The sequence below is a fragment of the Ursus arctos genome, unplaced genomic scaffold, assembly GCF_023065955.2.
Source record: "Ursus arctos isolate Adak ecotype North America unplaced genomic scaffold, UrsArc2.0 scaffold_36, whole genome shotgun sequence".
Lineage (NCBI taxonomy): Eukaryota > Metazoa > Chordata > Mammalia > Carnivora > Ursidae > Ursus > Ursus arctos.
This window is the reverse complement of record NW_026623050.1, coordinates 17,801,177-17,820,565: the sequence shown is the minus strand read 5'-3', so window position 1 is coordinate 17,820,565 and position 19,389 is coordinate 17,801,177. Positions and strand designations below refer to the sequence as shown.

The following is a 19,389-nucleotide window of genomic DNA, read 5'->3' as shown; positions in this document are numbered from 1 at the left end:
TGTGAGTCTTCGTCTCATGTATAAAGCACTCTAATACCATATGTTGGAAATGGATGAGACAAGGAGCTTACGTTATGAGAAATTATATAGTATTTAATGCAAGGTAGAAGGTGTTACATTCCTTAGGAGAGGTAGAAATAAAGTTCCAGGAAGTCGAGAGGAATGAGTTATTCAGTTTAGGGGATAAATGGGATGAGTGGTAGAGGAGGGACTTTAGAAAGGTGGGTTGCTGCAGGCATGGGTGGGAGGCAAGGGAGAGAGAAGAGCATTTTAGAAGAGGGATTATTTTCAAGTAGGCAAGGACTTGGGAAAATGTGGACCAATAAAGGAAGTTTGGTTGGAGAACGTAGCATGTGAAGGAAGGAACTCTTATTTTTCTCCTTAACGTTGTCCTTTCTTTCTAGCCTTCAATTCAGTAAGTGATACCACCATGCATTTACCCACTCAGTTACTCAAACCAGCCTTGGAGTCATACTTGATTCCTTAAACGCGGTGACCAACAGCCACCAAAATATACTGAATTTGCTGATCGCTTTCCATTGCTGGCCCCATACCCCAAGCTGCTATTTCTTAGCTGGACACTTGGCTGTGGTTCCTAACACATCATGTTCCACTCCTGTTACCTTGTATATGTTGTGCTCCCATCCATCCCCCCGCCTCACCGGCTTCCATTCTTAACTTATAACCACTTAAAAATGTTCCAACCTTATTTCTGTCCGTATTCGATATATTTCTTTTCCATTAGACATTTCCCCTGATGCATAGCTTGGTTGACTCATACTGATCTCAGCTCAACTTTTAACTTCCTTGGAGATCTAATTCATTATTGTATCCCTAGCAGTTTATACATACTCAAATGCTTATTGAATGAATAAAATGAACTGGAATATTGGGTTGGCCGTGCCGTTGGGAAACCAGATTAAGGACATGGATGCAGGGAAAATGCAGTCTCAGCTGTGCCTAGCCTTTCCTTCATTGAAGTAGGTTTTTATACTTTATTCTCTGAATGAGAAAGTGTCAAAGAGCTTTGCTGTCATGAACCCTCACATTACTGAAATTGATGTACCTGATTCCATAGCAAGGATGGATTAGGTGTTCACTGCTTCTGTGCTCTTGCTTGTGATCATAACCTTGCAAGCATTCTGCATGTGATATCCAAGGCTCTTTACTGCCCTGTTACCAATAACGGGCTGGTAAGTGTATTGTAGACTCTTGTTATTGTAAACTCACATACAAGCTAATGTTTCTAATGAAACATCTTTGTCTACAGATGTATAATTGACCCTTGAACAATGCAGGGGTTAAGGTGCCTGACCCCCTGCACAGTAGAAAATCCACAAATAAACTTTTTTTTTAAAGATTTTATTTATTTGACAGACAGCCAGCGAGAGAGGGAACACAAGCAGCAGGAGTGGGAGAGGAAGAAGCAGGCTCCCAGCGGAGGAGCCTGATGTGGGGCTCGATCCCAGAACTCTGGGATCATGCCCTGAGCCTAAGGCAGATGCTTAACGGCTGAGCCACCCAGGCGCCCCCACAAATAAACTTTTGACTCCAAAATATAACTACCAATTAACTGTACTTTTTTTTAAATATATATTTATTTATGGGATGCCTGGGTGGCTCAGTTGGTTAACCATCTGCGTTTGGCTCAGGTCATGATCCTGGGGTCCTGGGATTGAACCCCATGTCAGGCTCCCTGCTCAGGGGGGAATCTGCTTCTCCCTCTACCCTTCTCCCTGCTCATGCTCTCTCACTCTCTCAAATAAAATCTTATGAAAATTTATTAAAGATAATTATTTTTTTTGACAGAGCGAGCAGGGGGAGGGGCGGAGGGAGAGTGTCCTGAAGCAGAGCTCCATCCCAGGACCCTGACACCATGACCTGAGCCAAGCTGAAATTAAGAGCTGGCTGCTCAACTGACTGAGCCACCCAGGCTCCCTATTGACTGGAAACCTTGCTCATAAGAGTTGATAAACATTTTGTATGTACTACATACTGTATTCTTAAAGTGAGGGAAAAGAAAATATTATAAAAATCATAAGGAAAATATATTAATAATACTGTGTTGAAGAAGTTCATATATATGTAAGTAAGCCTGTGCAGTTCAAACCTGTGTTCAAGGGTAAGGGTTACTGCAGAAATCATCACTGTAGAGCAGCCATATTTTAATTTGAGGATAAATATCAAAGCAGACACACCAGTGGGCAGCTTTCTGCCAGGCTGTAAACTTATAGAACATGAGGGGGGCCTGCGTGGCTCCGTCAGCTAAGCATCTGACTTCAGCTCGGATTGTGACCTCAGGGTCCCGGGATTGAACCATCCCCCCAACCTCCCTGTCAGGCTCTGCACTGGGCATAGAGCCTGCTTGAGATTCTCTCTCCTTCCCCCCTGCCCCAACCCCCACACTCCCACTCTCTATCAAGTAAAATCTTTAAAAAAGCACAAACCTTTCATGTTTTCAGTTTTTCTCAACCACTTTAATATCAATACTATAAGAAGCTCCAATTACTATAAAGGTACTTGCTGAAAGAAGACCAAAAATAATAACTTTTTCTTTTTTAATTGGCAGACAGTTATTACATCTGTCTTGTAAAACATCTGTCTTGAATACCTGTGTGTAGGTTAGGTCTCTTGCTCAAGTGTTTGCCAGTTGGGGTAATTTAAGATGGTCATATATAGTAGTATTTCTGCCAAGTTTATTTTCTTATATGTTAGGTTTATATGTAAACTTTAAAGAACTATTCATTGTACTTGTTTCATGTCTTGTAACTTCTCTGTATTTTGTTACAACATTGCCAGCTGATTGCAGTAATTCACATTCCCATGGAGGATCTGTTCTGTAAGTGTCAGAAGCAAAGAGGAAAAACTTTCAATAAAAGGAAGATAAAGTGTGGAGTATAGCAGAGCAGTGAAGAGTGGGACCTGAGGAAAGGCCGGTAGATTTGGAAATTTGTATCCTGGTCACTTAACGACAGTTTCAGGAGAGAAGGTATGTATCCACATGGGGCTGAGGAATAGAAGAGCAATGTTAAAGATGGGTTAGTGGTAAGGGTGTGGTTCTTTTGAAAGATTGTGAGGCACATGAAAGACAGTACGGTTTTTGGATTTGCTTTTAAATATAGGAAAGATTTGAGTTTGGTTACAGGCAAAACAAGTAGAGAAGAAAAACCAAAGGTGTAGAAGAGGCTTGAAAAGGCAAGAACGAGGGTGGAGAGCATGGCTGAAGACATCACCTTGGCATGTCTTTTTCAGAGTCAGAGGATACATGACTTAAGGTGGGGAAAGGGACAGTAGAGGAGAGGGCTCACCGACTGACCTTAGTCCCATTCATGAGAGGTGGTGAGGTCTTATTTCTGGGGGGGATATGAGAGAAGAGGATGGAAGTTTGAGACCCAGAAGGGTCTTTACAACTTCATAAAAGCATGTATGTACATTAGTACAGATCTAGAAAGGATCTAGACATTTAAAAGTGGTTTCATCGGGATCATTGCTTAAATTTGTAACTTCTTTAAGAGAACCAAATGGAGTAAATGCTATCAAGCAGGGCATCAATCATAGGATAAAAATACGGAAAAGAATGATAGATGAAGCAAAACTTGGTTTTAAATTGTTATTAGATTTCTCTTTCTGTTCCTTTTTTAAAATTTATTTTTTTATTTTTAAATTTTTATTTATTTTTTAGTTCATGTCTTTTGTTAACCTATATACGATTTTTTGTCTTCTGGTTTGTTGAAGCAACAGGTCGGATGACATTTGCCACAGTAACGTCCATCAAAGTGGCTAGCCGTAAAAACTCCAGCACGCACTCATCTGAAGGGCACTCCCGACAAAGGCGACTGATTTTGCCGTTCTCATCCACCTTACAGTATTTCAGGACAGCCAGTTTAACCTCCTTTCTCTTACGCTTATTCTTGACGTTTATTTGGGAGTGGTATAAGACTTCTTCCTTTTCTTAGCATTGCCACGAAGTCTCAACAGAAGATGAAGAGTGGACCCCTTTTGAGTGTTATATATAGTCAGACAAAGTACGTTGTTTGCCAGCAAAGATCAGTCCCTCCTGCTCAGGAGGGATTCCTTCCTTCTCCTCAATCTTGGCCTTTAGATTTTCTATTGTATCTGAGGGTTTAACCTCGATCCTGACGGTCTTCCCTCGTGAGGGTTTTCACGAAAATCTGCAGCTTGGGGGCACCTCCACCTGAGATGGAGGAAAAGGAAGAGGAGGGTCAGACCTGGGCACACAGGAGAGAGTGTCGGGTAGGCCACTGGCCAGAGAGAGGCCCAAGAGCACACACACCAGTTTGTGTGGGTTTTTTTTTTTTAATTACATTTATACGTGTATGTGATTCTGAAGTCAAGTAGTACAGAAAGGACATCATGAAAAGCTAAGAATCACAATATGGACCTCTACCAGCAAGTTTAGCTCCCCACAGGGAGAACTGCTTGAAACAGTTTTGTGTTTTTTCTGGCGGTTGCCTCCATACTGCTCAATAGTATGTTAATATCACTGTTTCTTGATTTCTTAATTTTAGACATAAATTGATGGTTTTCAAGACTGAGAGGATTTAGTGTACGTTTCCCACCATCCTTCGAGGATTATAATATCATTACTCTTTTTTTTTTTTTTTAAAGATTTTATTTATTTATGTGACAGCCAGCGAGAGAGGGAACACAAGCAGGGGGAGTGGGAGAGGAAGAAGCAGGCTCCCAGCAGAGGAGCCCGATGTGGGACTCGATCCCATAACGCCAGGATCACGCCCTGAGCCAAAGGCAGACGCTTAACGACTGCGCTACCCAGGCACCCCATAATATCATTACTCTTGATTCCTTTATAGACTTCCTTTACAAAGTCTACTAATTTTTTTTTCACTTTTTTTTTTTTTTTTTTGGACAGAGAGAGAGCAAGTACAAGCAGGGAGTAGGGGCAGAGGGAGAGGAAGAAGTAGGTTCCCCGCTAAACAGAGAGCCTGATGTGGGGCTCTATCACAGGACCCTGGGATCATGACCTGAGCCCCAAGGCAGACGCTTCACTGACTGAGCCGCCCAGGTCCCCTGACCTTTATTTCTTATATGGGCTGTCAACAGTAATTCTTGTCTATCTGGTGGGTAAGACGACAATATTAATGCCACATCTTTCCTTTTGACTCTCCCTCCACCCTCCATCTTTTGTCATCTGTGTTCTTACAGTTACGTTGTCAAAGGTGATGACGTTTGCATTCTGTTTCATGACTTTATTAATAGTTAGCTTTATCGGTCGATACAGCTGGTACAGTAGATCACAGTTTATACTAGGGTCACATTCCCTTACATAGTATTTTGTTTTTCTTGGTGTTTTTAATTATTTTTTCCCCTTGTACTTTTGGTTTTTATCATAACTACAATTATTTTACTGTCCTTCCTCATATCAAGTATTCTCTAAGTCTTCCTTTTGTTCCAGGAAACACTTCTTTGCTTCAGTCTGAACCTGTTGCTTTTTTACCCTTACACACAGCTGTCAGCTTGGGACTTAGCTGCTCTCCTGAACTGAATCCATTATATCTAAATTCCATATATGGCAACTATTGCTTTTTGCCTTTGTCTTAGGTCAGGTTCCCTAGAAGAAACGTAAGTTCTTTATTTTTAAAAAATTTTGTAGATAGTATATGCATCATAAATATCTTTCCCTGGCCTGTGGCTTATCTTGTCTTAGTTGGTAATATCTGTTGATACGCTCCTAGCTGTATTTCAGAACTTAATTCAAACATACCTTTGTGACAACTGAATGCTCACCTCCCCCACGTCATGTTAATCATTCCATCCTCTGAGACACAAGAACCATTTCCACATGACACTGTTTTAGCACCTAATCACAGTGCATTCTAAGTGCCTTCATTCCGTTATTCTCCTTTCCAGGAGAGGTACCTTATTAGTTTGCTTGAACACTTATTTAGCCCAGCCTTAGTTAAGTGCCCAATAAATATTTTCTGAAAGAAATTATACCCTTGAATGTTAGCCATTTCCATTAACTGCTGCTACTCCAATCTATACTGGTCAGGGTTCTCAATCACAAATTCCTTTTTTTTTTTTTTAAGATTTTATTTATTTGACAGAGAGAGAGACAGCCAGCGAGAGAGGGAACACAGCAGGGGAGTGGGAGAGGAAGCAGGCTCCCAGCGGAGGAGCCTGATGTGGGGCTCGATCCCAGGACCCCGGGATCACGCCCTGAGCTGAAGGCAGACGCTTAGCGACTGCGCCACCCAGGCGCCCCATCAATCACAAATTCTTAACTGTCTCCTTTAAGCAGAAAAGGGATTTATCAAAAATTATCCAATCACTTACAAAATTGTTGGAAAGGCTAGAGGAAGTCTTGATGTAAATCTCGCAGAAACTCCAGAAACATGCTACAGCAACGACCTGGTAGGCAAAGTGCGGCGGCTGCTGCCGCCGCCAAACCCTGGAAGCCAGGAGTCCAACATGCATGTAACCACTGTTGTCTCCAGAGCTGGGCCACTTCTGCTGCTACCTTCCCTGGCAAATGGAAGTTCTGGGCAGAGCCTCTCTCCTCACGTTTGCTCCCTCCCATATCCTCAGTCTTATGCGGATGGATCTGATCTTTGTAGACAGGTCATACACTGCATCTGAGCTGCAAGACAAGTGGGATTTGTGTTCTGGTATTTCTATCAGGAGGCAAGACTCATATAGAAATTTCCCCCAAATTCAGAGAAGATGACAGGCAAACAACTGGGACAGATGCCATTATACCTTCCCAGATGCCTCTTCAATACAACCCTGCAGTGTTGTCTACCTTCGTGTGCGAGAGCTTCAGGGGATTCGGTACCCTGTACTCGCTTTAATCTGACATGCCTCCCTCACATCGGAAGAGCCGTAAACTATACAGCCCGGTGGTATAGCCAAATAAGTCAGTACGTTTCTACAATTCTAATCTTTGAGCTAGTCATCCTTTCTGGCTGATACCTATTTTCATTTTGCTCCCCTTCCAGAATACTTTTTCAGAAGTCACCTAATTCTTGATTGTGCTTCCATCGAACCCTACAACACGACAGGCCCGGGCAGTCCAAGGCAGGGAGTGAATATGTAGGGGGAGAGAGGACCAAAAATTTGATTAATGATCTCTTAAAATTGTATAGCACAGTCTAGTTTCCAGTACGCTTTCTCATTTGAATCCTTCAATAATACATATAAGGTGCTGATTAAAAGAAGACAGGCTCAGGGGCGCCTGGGTGGCACAGCGGTTAAGTGTCTGCCTTCGGCTCGGGGCGTGATCCCGGCGTTACGGGATCGAGCCCCACATCAGGCTCCTCCACTAGGAGCCTGCTTCTTCCTCTCCCACTCCCCCTGCTTGTGTTCCCTCTCTCGCTGGCTGTCTCTATCTCTGTCGAATAAATAAATAAAATCTTAAAAAAAAAAAAAAAGAAGACAGGCTCAGATTCCTCATTATTGAAGAGTTTATGGATAAGCTAGGGGAGGAGGCCAGAATGACCTATGTAGTAACAGTTTAGAGTTGGAGAGATCACTATGAATTCATATTCAGCTTAATAAATATAGGTGGCAATGTACAGAAATGAGTCTAGGTAGGTCTACATACATAGGTCAGTATACACCATGTCCTTGCTCTGTGGCTGACAGGTCCTAGAAGCAATAATACCCCAGTAACAATGAGGCCCAGATATTAGTTTCTTTCTTTTTTTTTTAATTATGTTATGTTAGTCAACACACAATCTGAGTTACTGAGGGTTAGAGCTCAACATAAGAATTTTGAGGAGATACAATTCAGCTTGTAACAGGGAAAAGAGTAACTTTACAATGGAAACCCTTGGCAAACACTACCTGAGCCAGATGACCCAGGTCAGTAACCACAGTGATGTCATGTTGACAGTGTGGCCCTTGACCTGAGATGATGAAAATGGCACTTCACCTCATAAAAACCCCCAGTCTAATCAAGACAAATCCCAGCTGAGGGATAGTCTACAAAGTGCTTGACCTGCACTACTCAAAATTGGTATCAAAAACAAGAAAAGGGAAGAACTGCCAGCCAAGAAGATCCGAATGAGATGATTAAATGAGATTTCCTCGAACAGAAAAGGAAACCAGGTAAAAACTAAGGAGATCTGAATAAAGTACGGACTCTAGTTAATGTCAGTATAGTTCATTAATTATAACAAATATACTATAGTAAGATGTTAATAATAAGGCAATGCAGGGTGTCTTAACCTGTTCAAGCTACTGTAACAAAATACCGTAGACTGGATGGCTTATCAACAACAGAAATTTCTCACAATTCTGGAGGATGAGAAGCCCAAGATCAGGGTGCTGGCCCGCTTCCTCACAGATGGCTGTCTTCTCACTGTATCTTCACGTGGTAGGAGGGGTGAGGGATCTCTCTGGGGTCTCTTTCAAAAGGGCACTAATGCGTTCATGAGGGCTCCACCCTCATGACCTAATCACCTTCCAAAGTCCCCCACCTCTAATACCATCACCTTGGGGGTTAGGATTTCAACATATGAATTAGGCAGGGGTGGGGGAGTGGGGCTGGGAATGGGAGGGTGGTAGGGGCATAAACATTCAGTTCACTGACCAAGGTATATGGGAATGCTGTAGTACCTTTGCAATTTTTTCTATTAATCTAAAACTTCTAAAATTTTAAAAGTTTATTTAAAAAAATAAAAGAACAAAACAAAAGAAGGCTCACATGTAGTTTAGCCCCAGGATTAGAACTAGGACTAGAATCAAGTCCGTTTGAATCTAAGTCATTTTCACTACTGAGGACCTTCCACCAACAGGGAAGTTAGGTGTGTGTCTGGTTGTTGAAGGTACAGGATGAGGGTGGCTAATAAGTACTTAAACTCCAGTAGTTCAGGAAGATCAGGGCAATATAAAGCAGGTGAGTGCTATGGACATGAGCAGAAAGCACTTCCCGATCCAGAACATCAACCGCTGGGGGAATCAGGTGCCAAAGAACCAGGCATAGAGATGCAGAGACTGATCAAATAGCAGGTGGTTAGGACACAGCCAGAAGAGTGGGAATGAAGGTCCAGAGATCACATAGATATTTTAGGACACACAAGATTGGAATCTAGAATTAGAGTAATAGGTACTGGAAATAAAAATAATTGTTACCTTTTGAGTTAAGGACTGTACTTTTAATCCTTGCCCTCGGAGCCTTTAAGTGTGGCTGGGCCTAAACTCAGGTGGGAGGGAGCTAGGAAATCTGGCGGGAGTTGGAGAAGCAAAAGGGTGGGGAGCCAGTAGTTCCTGATGACTGCCTTCCATCTTTCAAAAGTCTTTTCGGTCAGTCTTACTCTATCCCCTTTTTTTTTTTTTTAAGTTTGATTTATTTATTTGAGGGAGAGAGAGAGAGAGACAGGAAGGGACAGAGGGAGAGGGAGAGAGAAACTCAGCACAGAGCCCGATGTGGACCTCGACCTTACTTACAACCCTGAGACCATGACCTGAGCCGAAACCAAGAGTCAGTGGCTTACCGGACTGAGCCATCCAGGAGCCCCAGTCTTACTCTATTCTTAACTTTGGCTTTTCTGCTTCATAGCCTAGTTCCCTCATGCTGTTCCTTTGTATATCCTTTGATAATAAATGGCCTCCCATACATAACATTATTTAGATCTTTCAGTGAACTATTTAGGGTTCTTCCCCACCCACTCAAATGTCACTCTTGCCCAGGGTCTAATCCTCTGAAACACTAAATATTAGGATACGTAAATGCCAACTAATTAACCAGGAACAGTGCTTTGCCTCTGCCTCCAGAATTGGGCTAATCTTACAGAATTAGAATTACTAATGACCAAGCAGCATGGACTGCCCCTTCCCCTACTCCTGCAGCCACTCGTTACAGTGGGCTCTCCCAGGTCAAGGACCGTATTTCATTCATTTCTATCTTTATTATCTTAAGCGCTAGCACCAAATAGGTCCTCCATAAAGTTATTTTTTCAATTTGAATAAAGCAATGACCACCCCACTAAAATTGCTGGCCTCCCATTCTGTCTTCCCTGTTTAGTTTTTCTCCATTGCACACAGTTACAGGTTGAATTGTGTCCCCCCTTTCCATCCCCAAAAGATGCTTAAGTCCTTCCTACCCCCAGTACCTGTGAATGAAACCTTAATTGGAAATAACATCTTTGTAGATGATCACGTTAGGATTGAGGTCATTAGGGTGGGCCCTAACCCAACATGACTGTATCCTTGTAAAGGGTGAAATTTAGACACAGACAGTCGTGCACAGGGAGAATGCCATGGGAAGACGAAGACTGAGACTGCCGCAGGCAGCAGAAGCTGATGAATGCCAAAGATGGTTAGCAAACAACTAGGATGGAGGAGAGAGGCCTGAACAGTCTCCCTCCCAGCTTCCAGAAGGAACCAATGCTGCCAACACTTTGACCTGAGACTCCTAGCCTCCAGATCATACAGCACATCATGGTTTAAGCCACAGCGTGTGGTACCTTATTACTGCAGCCCCAGCAAATGAATACTTGCCATCTTTACCTTCTACCTTTATAATTGTCTCCCCGATTAGAATGTAAGCTCCATGAGGTCAGATATTTTATCTGTGTTGTTCATTCATAAATCGTCAGCATGCAAAACAGTTCCTGGCACATGGTAGCTCTCAATATTTGTGGTGAAAAGTAATATGAATGCTTCGGAGGAGAGGGATTTTTCACATTAACTTGGACATTGTTTTTATTTGAACACAACCTACATGAAAATGTGCCCAATTATAATGTGACAAGTGAGAACTTAATTGACTTAAAATATACAATGACATCTGGCTACTACTCTTTGGGAGGGGGGAATCCGAAATCCTGGAAAGTTGTCATTATTGCTGGTTTCCATACTTCACTAATGACAAAGTGCTTGGGACTGTGAATACACATGTTTAAGGTAAGGGAGGCCAGCCATCAGGGTTCCTTGTTACTTTATTTTTTGGCTTTTAAGTCTACTCTTTCTCTGAATGAGGTACACAGTTAAGTCAAGGGTAGACAATCCTTCTCCTCTTCCTCATCTCCACTACCTTTCTCCTGTGGCCCCCAAAATTTGAGTGCTTGAATGCATGTGTTCAGGAATTAGAAGACAATAATTTTAGTTTCTTTTTCTTCCTGTACACACACACACACACACACACACACACACACAGACACTATATCTATAAGACCCTTTTTTTAGTTTTTCATCCATATAGGGGAAGAAAAAGTTTTTCTTAACCCTCTTAAGGTCCCTGACTGGGTCTGAAAATTAAACTGACAAAGATAGATTAAAAGAAGTGACATATATATTTATATTGTCTTATGTGACTCAGGAGCATTTGTAATGACCCAAAGAAACGACAAAACCTGCTTGCTTTTACATTGGGTCAAACAAAGGGGCAATTGTGGAAAAGTGACTAAACTATGTGGGCAGGCGAAGGGAAGATAAGAATTATTTTAACAAAAGTCTGTTGGGGCAGAATTCTCTTGGTCTCAGCTTCTCCTCGATGATAAGAATGTTACTTTCCTTCTGGTATAGGGAGGACATCTTTCATAAAGGAATTTCATTTCCTGCTTTTAAGAAAAAGAAGGAAAGTCAGAGTGTTTTTTCTTGTATTTGCTGTTTTTCAAGTCCTCCAAACTCTATGCCAAAGCAGCATACCCTGGGGTGTATGCCCTGAACTCCTTCATCAGCATTTCCCAACAGTCCTGAGAGGTAAGTATTATCCAGGGGTGAGAAGGCAGTGGTTACTACCTTACACAAGGCATGAAGAAATTATAAGGGGTAGAATTCAAGCCTCCTAAATCTCAATCCGGTGTCCTTTTTGTTGTACTGGTCATAGCTGCACATTTCCCCTTTTTATGTCTGGACAAAGAAAGGGTGGGACCCGGAAACATGAAAGAGATGCGATTTTAGAATTGGAGGGAACAAAGAATTCTGTGGGTCTTTGGACTCCATAGCCATTACCTATGGCATCTCTGGGAGGACTGTGGGCAGCGAGCAAGGGAAGGACAGGCTTGAATTCCAGAGAGTTAGGACTAGTCCCAAGTGCCCCCACCCCCCACGGCAATGGTCTTCCTTGACATACACATGCCGGACACACACGCAGCCAAGGGGCCAGCCTTGAGACATGGTCTTGATAGAAACCATCCCAGATTGCCGGGACAGGCACTTAAGAGTTCAAAGAAATAAGGAAGATGAGAACATTAAAAAGAGGCTGGGATGGAAAAAAAAAATGGAGATTAGTTAACCAGGAGGAAAAGTGTGAATGCAGAGCAAGTGGAAGGTGAAGACAGTGTGGGGATGGGTGGCAAGGCCACATTCTTGTGCCCGATGTGCAAGGATGAGGGTGAGCACATTGAACGCCACTCCTGAGACTCCTTTGACTTCTTTTTTAAAGATTTTATTTATTTGAGAGAGAGCATGGGGGCGGGGAAAGGAAGGCATGAAGGGGAGAAGCAGAGAGAGAGGGGGAAGCTGACTCCCCACTGAGCAGGGAGCCCAATGGCGGGGCTCCATCCCAGGACCCTGAGATCATGACCTGAGCTGAAGGCAGATGCTTAACCGACTGAGTCACCCAGGCGCCCCATCCTTTGACCTTTTGATACAGAATTAATTTGCAGTATGGACTTTCCACAAAAGCCCCCTGCAGTTTTCAGGTGGCATCCGGATAGCTTCTGGTGGCACCGTGGAATTGATAATCACTAGGTGGAACAGGAGGAGGGGCAGGAGGGGTAGTGGTACCTCAGCGAACACACAGGCCTCGGAGAGCTACGCGCGCCTTGGGCTACCCCCGGGGGCATCTTGTTTCAAGAAACGATACCCAGGCAGATGCCCAGGTGTTTAGGGTGACCTTGGTGATCCTCTATCTCAGATTACTGGTCTTCACTGCCCAGCTCCCAGACCGCGGCTCCTAGCATGATTTTTCTGGAGTTCTAGGTTCTATTGACTTCGAAGAAGCCTCCTCCCAAATCCTTTCCTTGGAAATGCTTGGAAGGATAGCAAAAGCAGCTATCCCAGTCCTTTACCTGGACACACGCAGTGACACCAGCTATCGCCGCCCCTCGCGGTGGCTGGGCCATTCTGCACGGTCCAGGGCTCGCTTGGGGGAGAGGGGCGACCCGGGTGTGAAGCGCCCCCGGGGCAGGTGTGCCACCGAAGAATGGTCGGGGGCAGGCTTCTGGGCCTCGGGGGCACGGGAGGAGGCGGCGGCCGCGCAAGCTGGCAGGCGGATGATGCTCGGAGCCGGCTGCCGAGGGGAGGCAGCGTGCGCCGGAGGGAGCCCGGAGCAGCCGCGGAGGTAGCGCTGGAGCGCAGCCTCCTCCCGCTCCCACAATGCACAGGGCGGCGGCGGCGGCAGCAGCATCACCGGCCGCCGAGGGGGTTGCGGAGGCGACCCCGAGGACCCCGGGCACGCGGAGCGCTCGCGCGTGCTCGCGGCGAGCCCGGGAGTGATGGCCAGGCCCCCGCGGGCCGCCCGCGCCTGAGGCGCCCCGCCCCGCCCCGCCCCGCCCCGCCCGGCGCGGCCCGCCCCGCCCGGCCCTGCCCCGCTCCCTGCCGGCGGCTGCCTGGGCGCTTCCTAGTCGGCGCGGGCGGCCGCCCAGGCGAGGTGCGGCCTCCGCTCAGGCGGGGGGCGTCGGCGCCGCGGGGCCCCGCCATGGCCGCGTCCGAGCTCTACACAAAGGTAAGGCGGCCCGCGGGCGGCGCAGTGGGGAGGGGGCCGCGCGGCCGGGCGCTGCCGGCTGTCGGGCTGGGGCGGGCGGGGGCGCGAGGGCCCGGGCGGCTGCACCACCCCCTTCCCCAGCATTTCAAAATCCCCAGCCCGGCCCGCCTGCCGCAGAGGCGCCTTCCTCTTTCGGGCGAAGGCGGCGGAGGGAGGCCGGCCTCGGGGGTCTCTGCGGCCCCCGCCACGCTCCCCGGGCCGGGCGCTCAGCGGCTTTCTGATTGGGGAGGGGGCCTGTGTCAGGATTGCCCTGCCCGCCGGCTTGGTTTTGGAAAAATCCTGGCTGCGGGAGATGCTTGATGGGCTCGATCAGATGGTCCCTCCCGTGGGGACAGGCGCTTAAAATAACGTCTTGTGTTGGTATGCGGTGCCACTTCTACCACCAGCCAACCTTTCCGTGAGATGATTTGGAATCCTGCAGACGGTCGCCAGTCGATTCTCACCTTTAGCTGCCGGGTTTCGGATGGCTTCCCTGGGGTGGTGAGCCCCCGAGGAAGATGCGGCCGGATAAATGCGAGATGATTCACGGGCTGGGATGGTCGGTTCTCATGGGTCCCTGGGAGTTTGCTACCTACGTGTAATCCCTTAGAGCCTTGTTAGGCTCCATGTCTTCACCATCCGCTGGGGCGAGCCTTTTCCATCAGGGTTTAGTTTAAGGAAAGCTGCAGGCTTTTCTTTCTTATAACCTACATCAGTATTTTCTGTGTCTGCTAATCTCTGAATGGCATATTTTGGAGAACTGTGCCTTTGAAGACTTCTGAAAATTTGTCTTGGGCGGTGTGTAGTGCTTGGTGAATATGTGTCGTCATGGCATTTTATACTATAACTCTACCGTACGTAGGTGTTTTGCCAACTATTAATTACCTTCCGTTCCAGTTAACAGAATGGGCTTAACTTTCCAAGTTCGTGTTGGCAGCAAAATCTCCATTTAGGATCTTAGAATCATTGTTGCCACACGTGACCCAAGTAAGCGCAGGACCCAAGTTGCAGCATGTTAGTATAAGTCTGGACCCGCCATCAAGAGACCTGGATTCTAGCCCAGGCCTTTTCACTTCCTGTGTGACCTTGGGCAAGTCACTTAACTTCTTTTGTTCAGTTGTCTCCTATCTGTAAGTGGAGTTAATTATACCTGCTCTGCGGCTCTTTCAAGGCTGTTGTGAGCATCAGACCTAGGAATTAGATGGAAAAGCTTTTGTAACCTGTGAATTTCTCAAGAAATAGGTATATGATTAATTCAACCATGAGGTGAGGAGTTTGCATAAAACATTCTCCAGGACCCCTTTCTTTCCAGCCATAGACTTAAAGACTGCCCAATGGAACTTCTCTCTAAACCTGGTACTTTTCTTAGGCATTGTAGGTCTCTACTGTATGAATGAATGCAATTGGCAACTGATTTGGTTACTTTATTAATAAACATTGATACAGTGCTAACTATGTGCCAGGTACTGCTCTAAGTGCTTTACAAATATTAACTCATTTAATCCTCATAATGAAGGTATGAAGGTAGGTACTGAGAAGTATCAGAGGCATTTTCCCATGAAGAGGTACAGGTCTGTAAACATTCCTTCGTTACTTTGCATAGCCCTCCATTCTTCACTGTGCACAGTGAGGAGTCCATCCCTGAGCTGACTAATTGTAGGCTGCTTAACTAGAGACTGGGTAATAAATTGCTCTTGGTCTTGGATCAGCTTTTTTTCTCCCAATGTAATTTTTGAGAAAAAAAAATTTTTTTTAAATACTGTGATTTTTAAGTCTCAAGGTTTGGGCTTTTGGTCATAGCTTCATCACACACTCTTAAAATTCAACTTCTAGTCATTGTAAAGACAGACTGGTTTAAATATCAAGAGTAGGTTGAGCTTAAATTGCCTTCTAAGTACATTTATGCCTAAGTATAATCTAGTCTCTTGGCTATTTGTTGACTCATTCTTTTTGTGAATGGGTCTTAGCTTAATGGTGGGTCAAAATATTTCTTGAGCACCTCCTGGGTGCCAGTACTCAGCTTAATATTGAGAGGTTCTAACAATGAACAAGACACAGCCCTTTCCCTCAAAGGCCTCACAGTCTGTTTCTTATATTCTTGACCTACTTCGCATATCTGGGCGCATAAGTAACCTGTTGTTACCTCCACAGCAGGCAGACAGCTGGTGTGGTATTTATAAGTAGAAATTAGGGAATGGGTCGGGACATGGGGAAGGTTGGAATGATTCTAGAGATAAAAGCTTGGGTAGTGATTATTAGAGGAAGAGGGAAATGATTAGAAGTTAAATCAATGGATAAACACAAGGGTTTTTTTTTTCCTCACAGAGGATTATAGGGAAGGAAATTCTGGAGTAGATTACAAGGAAAGATATATTAGTGACATGTCGTAATTATGGTATTCAACATAGTGGTTAAATCTGAGAAGTGCCCTTTTAAAAAATGTCATTCAGAGCTGAAAGGCAGATTTTGATGTATGATACAGATCAACTCCCATTACGGTGAAAGGAAAGAGACCATTCAGTTTATTCTTTGCAGCTAAAATGATAATGGTTTTGTCACAGTAATTTATCGGGGCTTCCATTTTGTAAAATTTTCCAGCAGTTTTAAACATTTTAAGGGCAATAACTAGGTTCCTAGGATAAAACATTTCTGGAAACGAACATTTTGGTTAAAATGTTTGTTGGTTTTTAAAATAAAGGCTTTATTGAGATGTACTTTACATACCATGCCATTCCCAATTTAAAGTTTATGATTTCAGTGGTTTTTAGTATATTCACAGAGTTGTGGGTCAGTTTGTTTTTAGATCCACCTGGCTTGTTCCCAAAAGAGTTGAAAGTGGCTAAGATACCTCATTGCTTCTGATGGTGAAAATATTTGCTAGTCTTGACTTGGCAGTGGATAGATGAACCATAATGTCAGCCATAGATGCTTTCAGCAACTTCAAAGGATTCAGCATGTGTGGAGCAGGGTTTATTAACTAGGCCTGCATGGATCACCAGCAGCAATGAAATGGCGTGGTAGTCCTCCTCTCATGAACTTCCCAGACGTGGATAACACCACAAATGCTATAGAATGGTCAAGATTACCTGAAGTTGTTTGATTGGGAGACTCATGTGGATCAGGATGCTGAGTTTTGTAACAGTACAAAATCTTCTAAAACCCCTGCTCGAGATGCTATGTAAACGTTCCTAGATGAGACAGCAGTTTAGACCAATAGAGTGTATATCTGTAATCTTCCTTTCCTCCCGTATCCCTTCATACCTACTGAAGCCACATGGCCTAGATTTTTTTCTGGGATAGCTCCTGTTTTATGTTCTATGCCTCTTCCCCTTTAACATCAATCCTGGAAATTCTAACATTTTTTTGGTGTTGAAGTTACATTTTTCAGACTACTTTCAACAGCTGAAAGCAGGACAGAAACCTCATCTCTGATCATGTGCCAGATTTGGGGTTTAGCAAGTACATTCGATTTCCTCAAGTATCCTGTCATGCCTCTTCCATCTATATTTCCTCCTGATGTCCCTAACAGTCTGTCTCCGCGAAATAATGGTTTGGGATGACTAGGCTACTTGTAGGAATGAAGCAGGGTATAAAGAAGTGGTTAAACAAGGAAGCTCGTTTTCAGGCATGTTGAACAGGATGAGTAATAGAGAGGAGAGCTGGGAGCCAAGGGCAACCAAAGGAACTGTTGCAGGAAACAAAATAAGAAATGGTGGTCTGGTAGACTGGGGCACAGGTAGATGGTGTGGGAGAGAAGGGGACAGACTTGGGAGACAGGGCTCTATGATGGATTAGATACAGGGTGGGAAGGAGAGAGAACCGTGTTAAGTTAACACCAGTAGCTCTAGCTTTGGAAACTGGAAGTTAATTCCCATTATATCACGAATTTTTGCAGACGCTGTGTAACTTGTAAGCTACTCAGAAATACTTCAGACTGCTTGAGCAAAGCAGAAAGCTCATGACTTCCTCTTGAAATTTGTTACTGTCTCTTGAAGTGTGAATGTCTGGTATGTTGCCCAGTGGCTAAAAGAGTACAAAGAGGTTTTAATTTTAATGAGAGTTGCTACTGCCAGATAAACATTTTAAATCTTCTTGGTGCTTTTAACTGTTCAAAGCAGGGAAGCTCTGGAGGAGGGTTTATGAATGGGGTTTCTGGGATTTAACTACAACCTCCAAAGTGTTGGGGGGGGGCGCATTATAGGAAAGTGTGGGATGGGAGAGACAAACCCTCTTACCTTACATCTTATCTCAGAAGGTAATTTAGCTGCTTTGTTTTTAACTTTACAGTGAATTTCGCCTCCCTTGGGAGAATCTAGGGGCACGTGGCCCACTGGAGGGTAGACTTTGGTTTATTTGTCTCCACTTTAGGCCATTCCTAATGAAGTAGAAGGTATTCTCAGAAGTAGAAACTCCTGGCTGATCTATGGAATAAGGCCGGGCCCTAGTAGGTCATGTGGGCAAGCCCACCCCTCCCATTCCATCCCCCATGGCATGTCCTCTTCCCACAGTGTCTTCCCAGACCTTTTGCATTTGTCTCCCTGGGAAGTTTGTCTCCTCCTTTTCTTCTAGCTGTGTCTCTCTCTCTAATCAATTTAGTGAGGTATAATTTCTATGTAATAAAATTTATCATTTTAAGTGTATAGTTTAGGGAGTTTTGACAAATATATTCTGTCATGTAACCACTACCACAAGCAAGATAGAAAACATTTTCATCATCCTTAGGATTCCTTGTGCTAAGCTGCTTCTCTTCCCCAGTTTATTCTTTGTAGCTAAAATGATAATTTTAAAACTAAACTCCCGTTTACTAGAGTTGTGCTTACCCACTGGGACAGCAGGAAGAGTTGTTTGTGTGTTTTCAAAATATATTTTAAGGTTTCACGTTAGCCCAACCAATAGACTGAGCTAGGGTGTCGTTCCTGTGGCGTTTCGTTCACAGTGGGGGGTGAGAGTGGATGGCAGAGGAGTTTAAGGGGTTTATTTAATCTTTACGTCACACACTAACCCCTTTACCTTTATTGATGGTGTCTGCCTTTGAGGCCTTGGGTCCTTAGGTCCTTAGTGTGTTAAAACGCCCTTTGGTCAGTTTTGCCTTTTAACAGTTGTCCTGTTCCTTGGTTATAATGTCAGTCTGGGTTTGTGGTGGTAACAGATTTTTAAACTGCAGAAGCTTATCCCTGGCTTCTTCATGCCTTGGACCTTCTCCATTTCTCTTCTAAGCCCTCCTCAGCTGGAAGTCCCCTAAACCAGCGGCCATTAGCATGAAACATTTCCTTGTACAATAGAGGATTTTTACCCATTGTGGAACTTAGGGATGGTGTGATTATGTTTTGGTTTCAAAATAATGGCTCCAGGCTTGGTTGAAATCAAGGGAGAAGTACATTATCCATTTTTAAGTGTTCATGAGGACCATCTATCTACATCCTTTGACCCGAAGTGCTGCTGTGGCCAAAAACATGAGCACATTGCTGAACTGGAGGGAGGCCTGACACCAAAAAGACAAGTTTTGTCTCTCCTTAGTCACTCATACACAAACTTGCATTTTCCTGCGGACAGCCTCTCCTTTGCTATCCTGCCTGCCGCTCCGTTTTTGCAGTGTAGACAATAAACTATCTACTTTAAAAATAAAACAAAAACCTTGCATTTTCCTGGCCAGGAGTCCTGTGTGGGTGGTTGGGGTTTCTACTTTTTGATAAAAACACACTGAAACTAGAGGAATT

General features: G+C 44.5%; 1 protein-coding gene and 1 pseudogene across 4 annotated transcripts in view; one reads left to right on the top strand and one right to left on the bottom strand.

The window, feature by feature from the left end:
* Positions 1 to 3,695: 3,695 nt before the first annotated feature.
* Positions 3,696 to 6,456, bottom strand: LOC113269725 (ubiquitin-40S ribosomal protein S27a-like; annotated as a pseudogene).
* A 7,061-nt stretch (positions 6,457 to 13,517) lies between these two features.
* Positions 13,518 to 19,389, top strand: part of MYO5A (myosin VA) — a 184,911-nt gene continuing 179,039 nt past the window's right edge. For all 4 annotated transcript variants that reach the window (XM_057306340.1, XM_057306339.1, XM_026518505.4 and 1 more), the window contains exon 1: positions 13,518 to 13,654. In XM_057306340.1, the coding sequence (XP_057162323.1) occupies positions 13,628 to 13,654 (27 nt within the window). In that variant the 5' untranslated portion in view covers positions 13,518 to 13,627. The remainder of the gene's footprint in view (positions 13,655 to 19,389) is intronic.